We start from the raw sequence: 14,452 nt of genomic DNA, 5'->3' as shown, positions 1-14,452 counted from the left end.
TTCAGGACAGGTTTATACTGTAGTCTGAGTAAATTTTAAGCTGATGATATCACAGAAATATTTTATTGTAGTTATGGAAATAGAAAAAAATAGTATATGAGAAGTAAGTAACCTTAGGAAGATAAGGATGGTAAAAAGGGGCCAGGAAATCATTTGGTATTGAAGGATTCTTATTCTCCTTAGTTCCCATTGAATGAAAATCAAGAACCAGTTTTTTACTGTAAGTAAGACTTCAAATGGTATCTTAGCCCTTATCATTCTATGCTGCATATTGGATTATAGAGGGTCACGAAACTTAAACATGATGAGGTCTGAGATTCAGTGTCAAATTGTTTTGATTATCTAGGATTCTGGAAGAATTAATTTTAGAGTAATGTCTCTTTTTGTTTGAAAAGATTTTTTTCATTTTATTAAATGCTGTCTTGTTTCAGAAGGGATTTAAAACAGCTGTTTGTATCCACTTATTCATTACATCATGGCGAGGTGTCAATTCCATTATTCAATGAACTTTTATTGACTCTTCTATGTGTTGACTTTGTTAGGTACTGTAGGGGATAGAAATATGCCAGAGATAGCATGAGCTATTCAGGGCTCAAAAATCTTACTATACATCCATATAACACAAATAACCATGGTTATTTACAGATAACATATGGGACTTACTATTTAATAATAAAGGTACAAAGTGCAATGAAAGAATAAAGGAAGGGAAGATTAATTACAAAGTGTACTAGTTTTAAAATCCTCAGTTATCTATCTAATTCAAAATAACAGCCTGTCATAAATAGCCTGTCATAAGCTCTGCTGCTCATTTCTTGTTGCTATGAGGATTTCTGAAATCAAGTTTATCCTCAAGCTTTCTTTCTGTAGATTTATCAACTCTCTCAGGTTACCTGAAAATATCTTCTCTTTTGCCACAACTTAATTTAAGATAATCCACAACATTATGCTCAAGAATATTGGTTCTCCAGACAGACTTAAGTCCTAATCTTGGCTCTGCCACTCACTATCTGTGCGGCTTTGAGAAATCTCTAGACTTTTCTGACCCCAATTTCCAAATAAGTAAAATCTCTTAACGTTGTTGTGAGAATTGATAAATAAATCACCTAAAACATATAACTGATTGATAAATGGTGGCTATTATATTTTTTAGTTTTTGAGCTACAAATATCAATTTCAAGATTTGTAAGAATGAAAATTAGAGTTTCAGAATTACAAGAATGCTTTTCGTTGTGGTTTCTGGAATACAAAAGAATTTCTTAGGGATTTTGAACTGTCGAGATAAAATGTCAAGACTTAATGACAAACAGAACAAAATGAACTTAGGACACTGTGTCAAATACTTTTGAAAGCAGTTTTGGCAACAACAATTTTGGGCAGTGTGTGCTGGAGCCAGCTCTCGATGGCTCTAGAGAGGAGATTGTGCATATCTCATCCCAATTCCCAGTTCAATGACCTTTGTTCAGTAGCTTGAAATTGGCCATGGTGGGAGGAAATTGGCAAATGCTACAAATCAGAGCCTCCCCGCCTCCCTCCATTGTTAAACATTTGCCAGCACATCACTGATTAGGACAACTAATTTTGAGTAAACGTGTCTCTGTAATCAGCTTTTAGCTGTGGTTTTAGCAGTGGTTACCATGCTGGCTGCATGTTAGAATCACTCAGAGAGCATAAAAGACAAACAAGCCTCACTGCTTTGGGCACCACTGCTCAGAGAGTCAATTGGCCTGGGAGAGGATCCAGGCATGGTTATGACTATCTCTTTCAATGTAGGCCAGTGGTTCTTAAACTTTACTGAGCCTCAGCACCCACTGGAGGGCTTGTTAAAACACAGATTTCTGGGCTGCACCCCCAGAGCTTCTGATTCAGTAGGTCTGGAGTGGGGCCTGAGACTCTGCATTTCTGTCAAGCTCCCAGCTGATGCCAGAGCTTTGAGCAGCAATGCTCTAGGTGATTCTTGCATGCATCCAGGACAGAGAACCACTTTCCCCTAAAGCGCAGGCTTTCCCCATACATTCTGATTTTCGTCTGACATTTTACTCACTTTAAATGTTAATTATTGTTTTTTCCTGCATACGGAGGGATGTGTCTATGGGGTGGGGTTGGGTGATAAAGGGTTGTAACTCGGATTCTCCAGCTCTAGACCAGTAGTTTCCAAAATGGCAGCACATTAGAACAAGCTGTGGAGAGATTCTGATTCAATTGGGTTGGAAGGCACAAATACTTTTGAAAAGCTCCACATTTTATGCCAGAGTGTAGCCAGGATGAAGAATCAGTGCTCTAGACAGCTTGATATTCAAGTTGAAACTTTCAAAGTCTGAATTATCTAGGCTTTGATGATACAATGTTTAAAAATGACAGTTTCTCTTTCTGTTGCAGTTTTAAGATCTATAAGAACTATGTCTTTCTGTATGAATGGCAAATTGAAGGAACAAGCTGAAAATCGTACCTTTGAGATTATTCAGAGAGCTAATACATTTTAATGCAAAAATCTAAAAGATTAAAACCAATGAGGTAAAAACCAATAAGAAAAGGTTGTAAGTACGTGGATTCATAAAGGTTGCATGTGTGTGTGTGTGTGTGTGTGTGTGTGTGTGTGTGACCATGTGTTTAACCCAATGTTAGTTTGGGTTTTCTGCAATATGAAGGTAAACCTGATCCTAACATACCTAAGAGCCCCTAAACAGAACATCTTACTGGGTAAGATGAGACTCAGCAAGGATGCAGTTCCCAAGGGGATTGTTATGAGTTACCTGTGCTCACAACTCCTTTCTCTGAGAACTGCCTCGACCCACAGTTTTGACTTGATCTATTTGACTCTTCCCTGCAAACATAAATCCTCTGCATCTGACCTGGCTGGACCAGTTGGCATTTGGAATCGAGCTGCTGAGAACCATTTAGTTAGCAGTGGAACTTGATGCAGATTGTGAGGTAGAACAGGACATGCCATGATGGGCCAGATGTGAACTGATGAGTCTTCAAAGAGAGAAGAGTGGAGCGGATATGCAAGGGAGAAGTGAGGAGGTGCGTGGTCTGGACAGAGGCTGGACTGACCAGGTGTCCCAGCTCTGAAATCTCTAGCTCTCCTCCGCACAGGGCCTGGCTGCATTTGTCTCCTGTTCCTCCTGTATCCCTAGAATAACCTCTTCCCCTCTTTTTCCTTTAAGTGGATTCCTATTTCCTGCGGCCGGCAGGACTTTGAGAGGACAGAGGCATTTCGGGATGTGACTTGCCAAGAAGCATATTTTATAACATTGAATTTTGTGCCTAGAATTTTGCCTTATCTGGTAGTGAGAAGAATATAAAATGAAACAACATGAACTGCTTCCAACCAACAGCTTGTGGTGAGCAGAGAGAAACACGTGATGGGGGTGATGGGGGTATGTGCAGCTACCGTGGATTTTAATGTTGATATGTAAAGATTTATGTACATAATATTTTATCATTTTGATGTATGGATCAAACAGAACATACTCGGAGTATCACGTTCTGTGTTTGCTTTTCTTTGGATGAACATTGAACATTGCAACATGGTTCTGATGGGAGCTTTCTAGAGAGTTAGGTGACAACCCCATCAGGCTCCTGAGGGGAGTCTGAAAATCATGACTTCTTCTTTTATCCCATTTATTTATAGGAAACCTACTGTGTGGTTGCTATGGTATATCTAGCAATAGCCAGGAACTATCCAAAATATACTATGTATCTTTTCCATTGTGACTACAAAAACTTAAGTTGAAACAGAAATGGGAACTATAAGGATAAATTAGAGACTATAAGGATTATTAGACCCAAGAAAGGGCTCTTTGAGTGCAGAGATGCTTTATCCGGAGCCCTCTAATTTTAGACAAACATCTTTTTGAGCTAGTTTAGGTGTAACATTTCTTGGAGGTAGAATGTTAATTGTAAAGATGATAGCAATAGTACACTTACATTGATATAAGGATGTACAGTTTGCAAAGCATTTAATGTGCGTTTTCTCATTTCATAATTTCCTTTTTCAGCTCCATCATTTTTAAGAAGGGCAGACTCAGAGAAGCTCACAGGCACTCTGATTATCCACTTTAACTTTTACTTACAGTTTGGGTTTGGCCAGAACTGGAGGGGGCTCTTTGACAGGTGAAGAAGGCTCAGAGATTTTTGCTGCCTGTCCATTGAATCTGTCCTGGAAAGAATCAGGCCTGATCTGGTTGGTGGTCACCATGCCGCCCTCAGAGGATGCTTCACTTCCTTTGTCATCTTCAGGCAGGTTGAAGTGCACACGGAGCCCAATCCTTGAGCTGGACCGGGGCTCGTTGTGGTTCACCAGAACCCCTTCAAGTTTGGGTTTCGGGGGTTGTTCCACAGAAGGAGGCTCTGGGTTGGGTGAGGATGGCTGTTGCTCAATAACAGCCAGGTTGGTGGTGGAGCTGGCTGAGTGAAGAGACCCATTATTTCTGACGTCTTCATTTCCTGAAAGGACAATAGCAGGACCTGTGCTATTAGCCTCACTGGACAAGACTGAGACAGGATGGTAATCCTGAGTGGGGGCATGTATCTAAACCAGGTGAGTGTGCTAATGGGAAAATGCTTGTCAAAAACAGTGAACATAATCTGGGGCATTAAAGAATGGTGAGGATACAGGAAAAAAACTAAGCTAAAATGCTAAGTACAATTTTGGAAAGAATATTAGAAGTGTGTTTAAGACCAAAGAAATGTTTTCTTACGGAGTATAATAGGTAACAGCAGGATAACTTGGGTGGTGGTTACAAATGCAAAAAACAATTGAAATTTGGATATTTTTCAAGAACACTTTCCCCGATAATTCAAGTGTTTTTTAGGGGAGCCAAGCTAGCTTCATATGAAAAGCAGTGAGAAAGGATAATACAAACGCTCCATACTCACATTCAAAGTCATAGTCTAAACTGTTCTGGCATCTAAGGAGCCCTTACCTCTTACATCCAGCTGTGCAATGCTGGACACGGTGCCGTACTTGTTGCTTGCAGTACACGTGAAGCACCCAGAGTCTTCTGCAAATACTTCAGCAATGACCAAAGTGCAGATCTCCTCTAAATGCCAATAAAACAGAATGTTTACTGACTTAATCATGGAATTTACTGATATCAGATGATGATTCCATAAAAGTCAATGTAAGAAATTGATTGTATTAATTGTTTAAAAACAATTGTTTGATTGAATTGACTTATTTGAAGTCTAAATGAGTCAAAAGATGTTGAACCAACAACTCCATACAGACAGACTGAGTATTGACAAGACGATTTTATGATAATAGAATGTATTAAATACCACGGATTCCCAGATCTTCTTCTGTTTTTATGTCATCAGTCCAGATGACAAAAATGGAACTGAGAAAAAATAAACTTAAAAATCACAAAAACAAATTAGAGGTTAAAGCAAAAGGAGGTTTGTGTGAGATAAAAGGATTAATAAAACTTTTTAAAACCCAGGTCGCTCACTATTTCCATGGGGAAATTTTACCATGACGTAATTTCAAATGAAGGTCACAACTTAAAACTGGACAATAAATATCCTTCTTAGCTAATAGGAATTAGTTGATAGAGTAACTTGAAATTCTGGTGAAAGTAGAGTGAAATGCATTTTTTCCTTTGTAACAATATGGCAATCCTTGGGGATTACTCCAACACATAGCACAAACCCCTCTTTGAATACTACAGAGGTGATTCCCAGATAGAACCATAAGATGATAGCCTAGAATTATTTTAGTTAGCTATTCCTTGATAGCTAATAAAGAGAGGTGTAAGATGGCAGCATAAACCTCCTGTTATCACTCAGTAGACCTGACATTAAAAACACCATTCATAAAAGCATAGTTGTATTAGGGGAGACTTGGCATCTCAGTGCTTCATGAGAACTGAACTGAATTAGCTGGACAACCTCTAGGAAAACTGGCCCGGAGGACATGGTACTCAATAACTCTTCATCCTCCTCCTTGCTTGTTAGCAGAATCCTGGCTTTGTCCACTTTCCTTGGAGTGGTGACGGGCTTCAAGGCAAGCCGGCCTCTCCCGGCCTGAGCTGGTGAATTGTGATTGGTCTAGCTAAGTCAGTCATGCTAACTCTGTTCTCACTAAGTGGTGGCATATGATACACAACCTGGTCAATGAGATATCAGGGAAGGTTTGCTGGGAGTTTCTGGGAAAGTTTTCCTTACATTTTAAAGGGGAGAAAAGAGAGTATTGTTCCCTATTTTTGCCTCAGGATATTGTCATATGCGTGTAAGACTCAGAACTGTGGCAGCTATCCTGGGTATATGAGTAGAACCAGCCTAAGAGCATATTCTGAAGATGGAAGAATGGAAATGGAAAACAGGCCCCAATGATCTCTGAGATGCTAAATTAACCAGTCTCAAGACTGCCATTTCTTAGGGCTTTTTGCTACATGAGAAAATACATTTTTCCTATTGCCTAAGCCACTTTTAGTTAGGTCTTCCTTTCTTGCTGTTCAAAGAATCCTAAATGGTGGAGAGGCAAAGTTTGGTTTTGCTGTCTCTGTCCTTTTTCTGAGCCCTTGGCCTTGACTTCCTTCTCTCTCTTCCCCACACATTTGTGCTCTCATCTTTCAGCAATCTGCTCTCAGAAAATGATCTGATAAGTTCATTCACGCTACACTATACCTGCCCGATAAGATAAAGTATTCTATCTCCAAAGTGTATTTGCAACATACAAGGTGGAAGGAAGAACTCTCTGGCTGTGAAATTTTAGGTCATGGAGCTGGGAAATGCAGGACTTATTTTGGGCGGGGACCCCTTTTGGGTGACTCTGAAATTATTTTGTGTATGAGACTGCCTAGTGAAAAAATCTTCTCTGGATGAAAGTATCAAAAGCCTGAAATATCTTCAAGGGGAGAAATACTGCTCCACTACAAGCAATGCAAAGGTAAGACCACTCTGGTCTTTACTACGTTCCCCCCAGGGCCTGGTATAGGACTATGCAACATGGATGTTCAATGTCTCCTTCTGGAATGCCTTTTCATTCAGTCTTCAGAAGAGAGAATTATAATAATGAAATTCCAAACCGTCATTCTTACCCAGGGGTACAAACAGTCTGATTTTTCAGGATGATCACAGAGAGGACATTCAGGTGTTTATGCTATAGTTTGTGAGTGGCTTGTGTTTTCCAGAGGTAAGATCTTCACCTACTGTCCCTTCCATGTGGTCTTACTATGCTCCCAACCAAATCTAATACCATCATGGACATTTTACTGATTCTGCAAATTTCAAAATCTGATGCATAAGTTTTGAGACACACAGGCTGTGGAACTGGAACTGACCTAGCATCATGGAAATTGCTCTGCCCACCTTTGGGAGGTCATGAGTGGGGGCCAAGAAAGGAAGGAAAATATTCCTGAGAATCATTCCCCAATAACCAAGAACCAACTGTATTCATATTAGACATTGTAGATATATTTCAAATTTTCACAAGCTCCCCTCCTTTCCTTATCTTACAGTAACAGCTAGAGTTGGTTTGGATCTTCTTTCTAAAACTTCATTTTTCACTTTTTCTTGACACCAGTGTAATTTCGATATGTTTTATTTTATATATACATCAAGTCACTGATCACATACTAATAAATTAAAGTTAAAATGATCTTTACCTGGCTCTGCCATGGATCGGGGTTCTAAAAGAAAAAAAATTGAAACATTCTGAGCATTTATTTTACTGAGAGGCTATATTTTCATCAGAAGTTTCCTATAGAATTTCATAGTCTCTTGCATACTCACCAGTGATTTGATAAGGTTAATCTGTAAATGTTAACTAAAATGACCTAAGCATCAATGACCTTGACAGGGACAGGACAGTTGTCCTAGAAGAGCAGCAAGAGAGCTGCTAACTAAACAATGTTGCCGTGTCTTGGGACACACGTGGGTTCCACTCAGGACACATGATGCTTAGGTGAGGAAAAGTTACTGAATTAGCTGGGATTCAGGAACGACTTGCTTTTATTGGTACCCATTCAGCCTTACTGGAAAAAAAGGTTGTGAAGACTGAGAGATCATTCTCGGCTTTGGGCTCTCACATCCTAATAAAATGTAGAATGTACCTCCCGCTCTAAGGTTCCTAGTATTAAGAGCCTCAGGATGGACGACAGGTTCCTCGAGAGCAGGTTCATTATTTTAAAATCCTCTGGCATTCCTGAAAGTGCCTGCATGGTGCTGAATACAGGTGTTCGATTAATGTTTCTGGAGTTGCAGGCATTCAGTGAGTTGTTGTTGAACTTAGTTACAATCTTCTACACTGATAGAACTACTTTTTTTTCCCTAAGTTTAAATGGTATTCAGAATATATTATTGTTGCTGCTACTGCTGTTAAACCTGACAGTGGTTTGACCCATATATAATACTGATCCAAGTATTACTATTTTGTGATTGGCAGAGACAAAGTGACCAAAAAGCAACAAATTTCAATGTAATTTATGACTGAAATGAGTCAAGGGGAAAGCACTGCATGACAAGAAAAGAAGAATTAACCACTTGAATATGTAAATAATTCTCAGAGTAAAAAAGAATAAAAACCAGTAAAAACGAGCAAGGATATGAACAGGTAATTTTTAAAAAAAGAAATAGAAAGACAAATACAATAAATATGAGAAAAAGTTCCATCCTACATCTAGTTAGTGAAGTGCAGATTAAAACAAGTGTTCCCATTTTGGGCTTATAAAATTAGTGAAGATTTAAAAAAGATGTTTAATGCCATTGTTGGTGAAGGTGTGACATGAAGAGCCTTCCCATATATTGCTGGCTTTGGTAGAATGTAGCCAGGGCAACATGTGTCCCAGCTCAACTGGGCAGACCTGGCTTATTCCTGGGATCCCTGTGTAATTATTCACAGCAGCCTCTTTCATTCTCCAAAGTGTCCCAGTTTGGATGATCAACTATGTGATCATCCTATATTTAGTTCAATCTTTTGGGATGGCATTTTGGCAATATATATTAAAAGCCTAAAAATATGAATTTACAGTAGCAATTCCAGTATTCAAATTTATTCTATAGGTATTCACAAAGATTTCCTCTGTTAACATGCACTGAAACATAGTTTATAACAGTAAAAATTTGTGAACAATCTAAATGTTCAACAAAAGGAGATAATAATACGTACTTATATATACATATTATTGTATCATATAGTAATAAATACGAAATTGATTGTATTGATTTATTTTTAAAAGTAAGAAACATCTATACGTATTAACATGGAAAGATGGTCATGAAATGTTCAGTGAAAAAATAAAAAAGTAAATTTACAAAAAAGAGTGTGATTTATTTTTATCTAAAAAACATGCACAGAAAAAATTTTGGAGGGTGTGTGTCAAAATATTGATAGTGTTCAGTTTTGGGGAGTATGTTTACAAGTGATTTTTATTTTATTCTTTTTGATTATATTTTTAATTATTTAAAAAGTTATAAAAATAAATGTATACAATAAATTTATAAAAATAAATTATCGGAAAAATAATTTTAAACAATTAACTTACTTTTCTGTAAAATCCTAAAATCTGGAGAATCTTCTATCAAGGTCCCTTCTCTGTACCACTCAACCTTAGGAGATGGAGCTCCTTTTACTCTGCATTCAAAGACAACCAGCTGACCCTCAGAGGCTGATAAATTTTGTAACATCTATAACGAGAAGAATAGTGTTAGAACCCAAAGTTACAGTTTTGACATCTAGCTCCAGAGTTGAATTTTGAAAAAGATACCATTGCCCCCACATTTGGATTTTCTCCAAATCTCTCACATCTCCAGGAGCTTCAATTCTGTGGAAGTACATTGAGTGTATTGTTGAAGACAGAATCATCTGAGATCAGATGAAACTTTTTCCCGTCTTCTTCCTTTTGCTGTCTGTTGCGGTGTCAGACAAGTTCATTACATACTAGGCGAAACATTTGGAGTGTTTGAAAAAATACTAATTTTGGGTAAAGTATCTCTGTTCCTAAATGCCCAAGTGGAGTTTTGTTTCCAGATATAATAACAATAAAATAAGTCAGCAGTGAGTATCTGCTAGGTATGTAAGCATAGGAGTAATACATTATTCCACACAAGAATGTTGCTGTCCGTGAGGTGGAATAGCTCTGCAGCCCAAGTAATTAACTCTGTCTTCCTGGCTTTGTCCATTCTGTAGTCCTGGAAATGGACTTTTATTTTGCAGTTTTGTTTTCCTTCTGTGGTCTTTACAATATAGTCTCGATGATGTGTTGAGGGATATAAACAATGACAATCTCTATAAAATCATAGTCACATGTGGAGTCTTGTGTCATTGTAAAATGTGTTGTAAATTTGTGAAGGAATCATTAAATGCTTTTCCACACTTCTGTGGAAAAAAGTTTACAAAATCCACTTTGAATTGTAGAACATCGGTGTATTCTAGAATAGACTCTACGGAACTCGCATTTTCCTTTCACGAGTCTTTCACTCATGATCTGTGAGCTGAAAGTCACATGTTCATTTGTGCAGTTGGTACTTCATTTGATTATGAAATGCTTCTTTGGAGTGTGTGTGGGCATATTTTTCCTTTTAATTTTGGCCTGAAGATTACAAACATGGAAAGGTTATCATTAAACTTACTCCACAAGCTCTATTAGTAACAAAGGCTGCAAAACTTTCTCTTATTACAATTTTGGGGTCTGCCTTTAGGAAATATTGGCTCTTGCTTCAGAGAAGGGGAAAGCCAGTCATTGTTTTGCTTTTGTCATTCATTCTTATAAATATTTTGTGATTGTTTACAACTCTTGTCTGAACAACTTTGATATTTTGTGCCCGGTCCTATTATGTTTATGGCCTTTGTCTAAAGAACATAAGGAGTTGCGATAACCACGTGGCTTTAGCTACAGGAGACTTTTACCTCAGAGGGGTGTGTAAGTTGATATTGTGACCGCCAGAGGGCGCTGTAGTTCAATGTTAGTGTTTTGTTCTTTTTTGCTTTCCCAGATTTGTTTGCTGAAGTAATTCAGGATGGGATTTGCACAGAGTGGTTTCTGAATTAATAAGGACTATCTATCAAAAACTTGTTTTCTTTCTTGTCTACCCAAAACAACATCTTCTAGTGACGAGAATGGTATGCTTTCAGTAAACAGGGAACATCAATGAATCTTGGGTGCTCCTGGCAAGCTGGTGAACAGACCCTCTACCCCGATATTTGCGCAAATTCTATGCTAAAATGGCAGCTGCGGGGTCTATTGAAAAGTTTAATGGAAGTCAGACATACCCCTGGGATTTGTACATAATGGAGTTTCATTTTTTCTTGAGGTAAACAAATTAGAAAACCAAACCAAACCAAAAAAAAAAAAAAAAAAGGTCGCTGAGGCAGAAGGGATTGAATAAATGAAATATGGCACATTTTAAAAATGGATGTAAGCAGAATGAGGTCAATCTATGTGTTCTGACATGGCTCGCAGTTCATTTCAGATACATGAGCCAGTTCTCAATCTGCAAAGTTTACACCAAAGCCCTGCTTGCAAAAGGACCTCCTTGTGAGACTATGTTGCTCACAATTAAGGCCAACATTAGTTGGTTGTTTTGTTCACTTGACATTGAAGGTTCAGACCTCTGTTCTATTTGAGAGTCCAGCCAAGATACCTGAGATACTACAGTATATGGAATATGCCCTTTAAATGTCTGTGATGTGAGATGGAGGCTCATTCCAGTGTGACATGTCATCAATACTCAGTAAAGGTGCCAACGGTCGTCTTACAAGCTACTTAGAAAAAGTTGTTGAAAGTCATCATTTGAAGGATAACAATTGTTATTGCTGAACACCGTGCTTTCCTACAAAAGTCTCACGAGAAGGAACAGGCTCACATTGCTGCACTTCAGGGTCCAAATCAGTTACATCACCTGAACATAATGTAGGTGGTGCCACGTTCAATGCAGCCATAGGCATTAGGCTGTTACAGACTGGATCATATTTATCTCAATTTCACTGAACACAAATAAGACAAATGAAACATTCCCCAACTAGCAAAGATTAAGTTAGTCTTAACTAGGAATTATGGATCTGGACGAAAGTCGTTATAACCAAAGGTCTACAACCTCCTGAGGTAAACAGTATCCAAAGTGCAAATCTGCCTTGTGTGTCATCACCATACTGATCCTCTGGGAAGACATTCTTTGTAGGGCGACTTGACAACAGAGCCTTGAGAAGCATGTCTTCCAAGGCCATTTGATATTGGATTTTTTTTTTTCTATTCCTCCTAGAGACACTCTGAAGCCACAAAGTGATGAAAGCAATAATTCCTCTGAGCTGAAATGGAAGTTTTATTCACCACAGAATAAATATTACTATGTGCCTATTTTGTGACAAGCATGTGCCAGGTGCTGTAAATGTGAGTTGGAAGGACACAGTTCCTGCTTAGGAGATCTATACCTACAAGCATAACAGAGGGACATCTTTGAGAAAGAGCATTTCCCATATTGGTTAAAAGATGTCAGCTACAAGGTTCATATTATTGTTTTATTCCTTTTTTAGTTCAGTTGATATTTTTGCACCTTAGGCGATGCTGCAGTGAATGTGAATAGGGCTTTAGGTTGGAGGTGGATCCGAGCAGTTTTTACTAATGATAGAGAACTGTTTGATTGAAGACCCTTCTGCCCCTTGACTGTCACAGGTGCCCAGTACAACAGTTGAGTCAGAAAAGTCTCTGGAACTGTCGGGATGTGGAGAGGGGCCCATGTAATCTTCAGAAATCTGAATCGAGCCACTGGCTCAGTTATTTCAGAGTTTCCTGCCTCTGCTATTATATAATGAAGTGCACTTCAAATTCGCACTTCCCCTGCCCCCTTGCACTCTTCAAATTACTGCTGAAGCAGCTGGAGCCAGGGCTGCTGCAGCCTTGAAAGCCAGCCACAGCAGCTGCTGTTGGAGTGGGGGCAGCAATAGGAGTAAGATTCTAATTTGATCATCTACCGCCCTTCACACTCAAGAAGTGTGAGCGCTGTTTTCCCCTCACAAGCGGAGCGAAAGTGTTTTTGATACTGTATAGAGGATAAAGGATAGTCTGTCTCCATAAAATATTTAAAAACATAGGTATCACCTTTGAGTAGAGCAATGAACTAGCATATGAAACCCCAGTATTCTCTCAACTCTACCACTGTTTTTCTGGGCACCCTCCTTTTCATGTTAACCTTCTTTAAAAAGAAAATAATATCAGCACTTCCCTATCACCAAAGGAGGCAGAAGGAGTTCAATAAAACTCTGCTCTCTAATTGTTGCTTTAAAAAAGTGGCATCTTGCCATTACTGGCAAAGAAATGCTTTGTTGGGCAGTATAGAAAGTGAGCCATGGGGACTGGAATGCCAGAAGTCCCTAAAGAAGTAAATAGAGCAGGAATAACCAGGACAAATATATGGAAATGATCAGTTATCATGGCTCATGCCACGTGATTACCGTCATCGGTGACTCTGACTCAGAAATTTTCTAATGACGCTGGCGGTGACTGTGACCTCAACCCCGTCCTCACTGACGGAAACTAACGCAAGCACACTATGGCTGATAAGTCCCTCTGGAATCTGAGCCGCAGCCTGTTCCAGTGCCCTACGTCTGAACAACCCTCATCCCATTTATGGAGGCAAAAGCACACATCCCGAGGGCTGAGAGACTCATCAGAGTGAGGGTCTTACTAAGGACCGTTTTCCCACATGGAGCTAATGTTTTTGGAGCTTTATCTAACAAATAATATATACTAATGATTAATTCATTTTGCCATTTTTATCAAAGGCATATATGTATCTGCCAATCAGAGCATCTATTTAGAAGGAGGTAATTGGAGTCACCACACAAAAGCAGCAAAACATATTGCTTTAGGGGGCCGGCCCAGTGGTGTTAGTGGTTAAGTTCGCACACTCTGTAGCCCAGGGTTTGTGGGTTCAGAACCCAGGGCGAACATACACACCGATAATCAAGCTGTGCTGTGGTAGCATCCCACACACAAAATAGAAGAAGACTGGCACACATGTTAGCTCAGCAACAATCTTCCTCACACACAAAAAACCAAAAACAAACAAAAAAACTGTTGCTCTAACCAGTCCTTGAAAATTAAATGTAAAGAACGTGTCAAAGTCCTATTGGACTTTTTTTGAAAAACAAAAATGGCTTTGGACCTATTATTACCTTTATGGACTCCTATCTAGATATCAGAGACAGCCTTCAAGGGGCTTGGGAGAGACAGAAAAGTAAACAGCTTTATTATTGTGCTAAATGTCGCACCAGAGGTATGCACCAGGTGATATAGATGCCGGGAAGACAGAGAATCTCAGAAGATTTGAAACTGAGTGGAGATGAGGAGTCCTCTCTGGGCCTGACTGGGCAGACGGTGGTGAGCAAGAGAACAGGAGAGGAGACTTTAGTTGGAACTGGGTCTAAATTATTCTCTGGTTTACTTGCCCTTAAATAGTCAGCACTGTCTCTAGGTTGTGACAGATGGGCATGACAAATTAAAGTGTCTTG

At 39.0% G+C, this 14,452-nt stretch overlaps 1 protein-coding gene across 7 annotated transcripts in view; it reads right to left on the bottom strand.

The window, feature by feature from the left end:
* MYPN (myopalladin) overlaps positions 1-14,452 on the bottom strand; it is a 102,297-nt gene that overhangs the window by 33,631 nt on the left and 54,214 nt on the right. For all 7 annotated transcript variants that reach the window (XR_011422810.1, XM_070225954.1, XM_014733228.3 and 4 more), the window contains 4 exons: positions 9,489-9,630; positions 7,611-7,634; positions 4,929-5,045; positions 4,077-4,449 (listed from right to left, as the gene is read on the bottom strand). Coding sequence is in view for 6 of the 7 variants with exons in the window: in XM_070225954.1 (XP_070082055.1) it covers positions 4,077-4,449; positions 4,929-5,045; positions 7,611-7,634; positions 9,489-9,630 (656 nt within the window). In the remaining variant the exon portion in view is untranslated. The remainder of the gene's footprint in view (positions 1-4,076; positions 4,450-4,928; positions 5,046-7,610; positions 7,635-9,488; positions 9,631-14,452) is intronic.

This window comes from Equus caballus, chromosome 1 (genome assembly GCF_041296265.1).
Source record: "Equus caballus isolate H_3958 breed thoroughbred chromosome 1, TB-T2T, whole genome shotgun sequence".
NCBI classification, from domain to species: domain Eukaryota; kingdom Metazoa; phylum Chordata; class Mammalia; order Perissodactyla; family Equidae; genus Equus; species Equus caballus.
Note: the sequence above shows the minus strand (reverse complement) of the source record. Positions and strands in the feature narration are given on the sequence as shown.